This window comes from Chaetodon trifascialis, chromosome 4 (genome assembly GCF_039877785.1).
Source record: "Chaetodon trifascialis isolate fChaTrf1 chromosome 4, fChaTrf1.hap1, whole genome shotgun sequence".
Classification (NCBI taxonomy): Eukaryota; Metazoa; Chordata; class Actinopteri; order Chaetodontiformes; family Chaetodontidae; genus Chaetodon; species Chaetodon trifascialis.
In genome coordinates, this window is record NC_092059.1 from 11,012,669 (window position 1) to 11,019,724 (window position 7,056).

At 42.3% G+C, this 7,056-nt stretch overlaps 1 protein-coding gene across 1 annotated transcript; it reads left to right on the top strand.

The window, feature by feature from the left end:
* Positions 1–699: 699 nt before the first annotated feature.
* LOC139330230 (lipoprotein lipase) lies at positions 700–6,746 on the top strand. The gene is made up of 10 exons (XM_070961017.1): positions 700–988; positions 1,899–2,095; positions 2,454–2,633; positions 2,859–2,970; positions 3,070–3,303; positions 3,683–3,925; positions 4,482–4,602; positions 4,870–5,088; positions 5,195–5,302; positions 5,391–6,746. Exons 1-10 carry the CDS (start codon positions 889–891, stop codon positions 5,410–5,412), a joined length of 1,536 nt encoding a protein of 511 aa, XP_070817118.1. The 5' UTR covers positions 700–888; the 3' UTR covers positions 5,413–6,746.
* Positions 6,747–7,056: the final 310 nt, after the last annotated feature.

Consider the following 7,056-nt stretch of genomic DNA (forward strand, 5'->3'; position numbering starts at 1 on the left):
AGTCTGCATCACACAAGCAGAAACCGATTCATCCAGAGGTCGCAAAGTTCATCAGTGATTACGGCTGAAATATACTCAACTTTACCTGCAGTGAAAGTGATAAATAAAAGGAAAAACAACTTAAAACTATTTATTTCAAACTTACTTTTGCCTAAAAACTTTTTTTTATATGCATTTTCATTTTTGCTTTGTTTTTAATGTTTCTAATTCTTGCATCAGTCTCTCTCTTTTCTTTTTTTTCGGGGTTAGGGGAGGGATTTTTCATCTTCTGTGAAGTGCAATGAATTTGCTCTATAAATTAAGTTTTCTTTGGAAGGTACACAATTTTGGAGATAACATGCAGACATCTGTGCTGTGTGATTACAGATGTAAACATTCTCATTTCACTAGTTTAAAAATGCTTCAAAGTAACTTCCAAATCAAACTGACTCATCAATCAGCTACAGCAATCAGCCGATGGAGTAATCACTCGGTCAATACATCAATCAAACATGTAATAACACTGTAATTCATTCCTCGTGTTGAGCCTGTTATGCGGTGAAAACACGCATTTAATAAAGACAGAAACATTAATAGTACATTCTGCTGCTTTTAATGAGAAGCCAGACGGCCAAACCGTGTTGTTAACTCTTCTCATAAAGCAGTCTAATGATTTACTTTACACATATTTTTCCATTCCCCGCCCGGGAGTTAGCAGCCAATGGCTTGTCAGAGGTGCTATTTAAGACGCTGACAGTTCAAGGTGGCTCAGATATCAGCGCTCTGAGCGCAACAGGACGCACTGAGCAGAAACTGAGAGGGAATATATACGCTCTTCTGCTGCGACACCCGATTGATTGAATCCATCGTTGAAGACATTTTCTCCAACAGGAAAAAGCTGCAAAAGAAATGAAAGCGTGGCAAGTTCGGTTTGTGTACTTTCTGATGTTGAACGCAGCCGTGCAGAATGTGACGTCCTTGGAGGAAGAGCTCGCGGATTCTATTTTAGGTGAGTTTCCAGTTTAAACTTCATCTTCGTTTAGTCTCACACACGAAGACACTTTAGTGCAAAACCGGAGGCTTTGAACAATACTCAGATACTCGCAGTGAAAACGTCTCCTATGTTGTAAATGTGTCTCATTTACGGGCAATGTTTGTGTTTGAGCCGTGTGTGCAGTTTGGACTCTGGCAATAACCCGCGGTCTCTATCTGATGCCATGAATCACGTGTCTATGACTAAACCTGTCGTTGTACTTTTTTTTTGGCCATTACCCAACTTCCAATAACTACAATTGGCTGCGAGATACAAGATGGTTGCTTTTCATTGTCGAGAGGAGAACAGTGGTGAGAAAATCCAGGCTGCTAAATGATCTGAACATGAAATGACTTTTCAAAGTGCAGTCATAATCATTTTTGTTTACAATATGGCCCCTATAGTGCTTCAACCCTCTGGCAGTGTAAGCCTTGTAGATGTCTGTGTGTTTCCTGCATCCACCTCCCCACCCCCCACTCTGAAAACCAGCACAACCCCCCAGTTGAGTTGAGTCAGCTGACTGTGTCAGGACCACTGAAACTTGGGCAGATTATAGTTGGTGAGGTGGCAGGAACAAAGCTGGGAAAAACGCTCAGTGGTTTCTATGGAGCTCAGTCTGACCAAGTGAACCCCTGTAACCCCTGAGGACTGATCTTGTCTAAGGTGGAAGCTCATTTACTGAGGGGCCCAGAGGGGCCAGTGCTTATTGGAACCAGTCACTCAGTTAGTTAGTCAGGCGTCTCGGACCGCCCAGCCGGAGCATTAGATCAGATTTACACAACGACAAAAACACCAGCTGCACAGAGGGACTTCTTCTCCTCTCTTCTAACATATTTGTTCAGAAGAAAAAACACACAGCTAATTTGTTCAGTCTTGTCTCTCTCAGGTAACTTCCTTGACCCCCTGAAGGATTTGTTTGACCTCAAGGATGACAGCAATCAAACTGTTGCCAAATTCTCCCTCCGGAAACCATCCCATCCTGATGATGACCTGTGCTACATCGTTCCTGGCAAACCTGACTCCCTGGCAGCCTGCGCCTTCAACGTCACCTCCAAAACCTTCCTAGTAATCCACGGATGGACGGTGAGCAGAGACGTTTCAGCCTGTTGTGACCTGCTCCCATCCTTTAAACGCCCAGTGCCTTTGTTCACCTGACACTGCTTTGGTTTAGAGAAAACACCTGTGACTGGCGGTGTGCCATTATTACACCAAATTTTGGTGCCATTAAGTCTGGCCAAATTCACATAACCAACTTTCTTGACAAGAACCAGCATGTTGAAGAACATGCTGTGAAGATGAACTGGACTGGCTCTGATTTTACAACATGGCCCTTAAGCTAATTCAACTTGAACTTCTTAGAATTTTAATAACCACCTGTTTTATTTTATGTGAATGACCTTGGTGCATTCTAAGTTTAATGTTTTGACTGTCATTTCAACAGCTGAGTGGTATGTTCGAAAGCTGGGTGGCTAAACTGGTGTCTGCGCTGTACGAGAGAGAGCAGACGGCCAACGTCATCGTGGTGGACTGGCTCAGCTCGGCTCAGAACCACTATGTGGTGGCAGCTCAGAACACCAAAGCAGTGGGACAGGAGATCGCCCGCTTCATCGACTGGGTGGAGGTCAGTGAGATCAACATTCCACAGGTTTCATAAGACGATGTCACACCGGCCACTGTCCATTATGAGGACTCTTTATTAAAGGGGAAACTTTTGAACGACGTCTGGCTCAAGAACATTTCATGCGTTTACTTTTCAACAGGATGAAAAAAAGGTTTTCTGCAGGTTTAGTTGATCATTGAAAAGGAGTATTTGTCTAAATCACATTTTCATTGATGCTCTTTAAAGGAAACCACCAACATGCCTCTTGAGAACATCCACCTGATTGGCTACAGCCTTGGGGCTCATGTGGCAGGATTTGCTGGAAACCATGCAGCCAATAAAGTCGGAAGAATAACTGGTAAATAAAACAGAAGAGAGCAGCTGAATTTGGTAAAGGTGGGTCAACTGTGATTTGATTAGTGAATTCATTGCTACCACTCCCTGCCCCCGTCTGCAGGTCTGGACCCAGCCGGTCCTGACTTTGAGGGGACGCACGCCCACGGACGTCTCTCCCCTGACGACGCTCACTTTGTGGACGTCCTCCACACCTTCACACGGGGCTCTCTGGGTCTCAGCATCGGGATCCAGCAGCCGATCGGCCACGTTGACATTTACCCCAACGGAGGCAGCTTCCAGCCAGGCTGCAACCTCAGGGGCGCCCTGGAGAAGATCGCTAACTTTGGCATATTTGGTGAGAACAACTGTAAAGTGTAAATGCTTTAACTGAAACTTTTACATCATTCTTTTCGTATCATTGTCGCTCTGATTTAAGGTTTTCTTAAAAACAGAAAATAATTAACAGTTTGTTGCCTAAGTAAACAGTTAACACTGTTAACACCTTTTTATGTAAAGCACCCACTTGGCGCACGTGATTCCTTTGTTGCAAAGCACACAGCACTCTGAAAATACATAGAGGAGCCCAAACATGGCTGAGAAAAGGCCAGATACAATATCAGTATAGCTGAATGGGTTGATAGGTAAAGTAAATGTAACCAGGATGTGGGCAGTACAGGTATGGATGTAACAGTGACATGATTACGTGTTTCATTTAATATCGTCTTCCTCTCCAGCCATCACCGATGCAGTCAAGTGTGAACATGAGCGCTCAGTCCACCTGTTCATCGACTCCCTGCTGAATGAGCAGGAAGCAGCCAAGGCCTACAGATGCAGCAGCAGCGACATGTTTAACCGCGGCATGTGCCTGAGCTGCCGCAAAAGCCGCTGCAACACGGTGGGCTACGACATCAGCAAGGTCCGCAAGGCGCGCAACGTTCAGATGTACACCAAGACACGAGCCTCCATGCCTTTCAGAGGTCAGTAGGCTTCTATCAGCAGACAATAAGAGGCCCCTTTTTCAACTGAGATTGCGCAATGCTGCCGTAAAGAAGACCTGTCATCGTGCTCGGTTTGCTTTTTCACACAGAGTCAGACACATAATGTGGCCCCAGTGTGTGATTTTAGATAGCAAGCCAGAAGCAAAAAAAAGGTGTGGCGTGTAACACAATTGCATCACGCTGTTATTACCTCCACTGACAGCTTAATGGCTGTGCTCATACGATTAATACAGAACATTCCCACCTTGGACTGGCTGTAAAAGGGGCTGTTGTTTGCTTACATTTTTTCATTTCTGCAATATCCATCTACTTACCCAGAGTTAGATAAACTAATAACATTGCAAAACAAGGTGCAATTTCTAAATCTAATCCTATAAAAATGTTTGATAGATGATTCAGGAAGGAATTAAAGACTTCTTAAACTTCTTGTGGCTTTGAATGCAGCCGTCTGATCAGGCTGAACCAACTAAATCTAAGTTGCAACAGTTTCATGACATGCATGTTTCAAGGTTTCCTTTGTTGCCTCGTGTTGCAGTGTACCACTATCAGCTGAAGATCCACTTCTCCAGTAAAGTGAACCGTTCAGAGATGGAGCCGTCACTCACCGTCTCACTGTACGGAACGAAAGGAGAGGCTGAAAACGTGGAGCTTAAGCTGTAAGTCGGTCATTTCAACTCAAGTACGGCAGTGTCACTTGCATCTTGCAAGTTATACAAATTGTTTTGTAACAGTCGCACAGTAATCAATGGTAACAGCGTGAAGTAGAAACTATAAACAGCGGTGTAACCACAGACATGGCGAAGTTTTGCTGTGCGTGGTTACATCATGGTTTATGGTGCAGAGTTTATGAGGCGAAGCTCAATAAAATCTTCCAGCTGGCTTCGAGTGGAACACTAACATCTCCCTCTGTTTGCATCTGGCAGAAAGGAGAAAATTGCGACAAATAAGACACATTCATTCCTGCTGGTGACGGAGAAGGATATCGGCGACCTCTTGATGTTGAAGTTCAAATGGGAGGAGACAAACGGTTGGTCGTCCTCCAACATGTTGAAGATGGTTTCTTCTTGGTGGTCCGGTGACTCAGACAGTGCTAACATGGAGGTTCACAAAATCCGCATCCGAGCCGGCGAGACCCAACAAAAGTACGTTTCGCTGTATTGGGAAAAAGACTGAAAATACTGAGATGTGAGACATTATTTCTAGTGGATGAAGTGCTCATACAGATCGATTGCGCTCTGTCTTTTTCAGGATGGTGTTCTGCGTGAAAGACCCCGAAGTTCAGAACTTAACACAAGAGGTCACGTTTGTTAAATGTAAGGATGCGTGGAGGACAAACTGGAAACGAACTCCCAAAAGGTAAATATATCCTCTGCAGGTCTCCCCAGTTACTCTGAACATTACTTTTAATGCTGATTCATAACAATAAGCTTGTCTTTGTCTGTAGAGTAACTCTGGAGAGCCACTGACCCTGAAGATCAGACATCACTGTTGAGCGCCTCTCTGTCCATTTCAGCACTTAGTAAATAATTTATACATCTGTAACTTATTTCTCAAAATTATACAAAACTCTCATCACCTTGTATATATCCACGCAAGTATGTTGTTATTTAAAACAATGTGTATGTGAATACTGTAAATATTTTGTAAAAAGCTGCTTTTATGACACATAACTTCGTTGTTGTATAAAAAGTGAATGCTGATGTCTCCGGTGCATCTTTTGTGATGAAAGAGATGTATGCAAAGTGACGTCAGAGCCTCACACGCTGAGAGGTTTGACTGACTGGATTCACCTTAATAGTTCTGGAGGTACTGTGTAAAATACCTCAAGTTAAATTTCATATTTATAGCAACCACTGTGACGAGTAATGTCCTCTTGGAGGTCTGTTGACTGTTAGCAGAAAAAATTATTTTTCTTAATTATAAGGCAGTTTTCTCGAGGTGTTTTAACCAATAGGGTACACTTTATTTACCTTTATGTATTATCTAACTAATGCATAGCCTAACAGAGCATTCACCACTGTGGCTCTCAGCACTGTATGTGACTGTGGGACCCGTATCAGTGTGCCTTACTGTAAATGGTCGCCAGAAGTAAGCTGTTGCTATTTGCCTCAACTTAGCCCTTTGTTGCTTGATTTTGCTTTATCGTTGTTGTTCTATGAACCTCGTGACTTTTACTGAAACATCTGCACATGCAGAAGTCGTTGTTTTGAACTCCTTTGCATTATTTCCACTGCTATACCTCTGCAAGATGTTACTTTGAAGCTGTTACCTTAAAGAAGTGCCAAGTGACATTTTGCCTACTATAGTTTGATTAAAGTGGCTGAATTTAATGAGGTAGAAAGCATAGTCAATGTCTATGTTGTCATTTGTTGGGCTGCCTGTAATGAGTCTCCCTTGACGGTAATATCTTCTGTACATTTGGCTTTTTAAGTCTTGACTAATGCTCTTTTATTCATAATTACATTTCCAGTTCTGTGAGCAATGTCCATCTAAACCTTGGCTCTTTAGAGATCGGTACTGTAATCATTGTGACTTCATTTCCATCTACTTTAAAAATGTGGAAATGTTTTACTTTTGCACTGAAAACAGGGGAAGAGATTGCTAAACCAAGTTACTTGTACAGTTATGTAAATACCATAATACAGATGATAGATTTTGTAGTATGGAACACTGTTAGTTGTATATTTTTACCTCTGGATGAATTTAATCTGTAAAATGTGCATTTCTATAATCTTTTGTACATATTTGTAAATATTCATTGTACTGTATAAATTCTTTAATAAACCAAAACTGCAAACTGAAAGGTCGTCTGTGCCTGGTGTTTATTTTAGAGATGTGACAGGATAATAACCTTAATTCTCACCTTCCTCAATTGTAAATATGTTCCATCGTTATCACTCACATTTACCAGCTCAAGGTTGTTTAATCCTTTCTTAAATTCATTATCAGTGTAAACTTTTAACTATTTAAACTTTCACATCTGTTTTTGATATAAAAGTGCTTGGATTTGTTAAATTGCACAAAATAAGCTGTGTGCTTCGTTCGTGTCCTTGTAGTTGTGACGCCATTGTGTTCGGCTGACTGTGTCAAAGTGACCCAAGAGATAGATT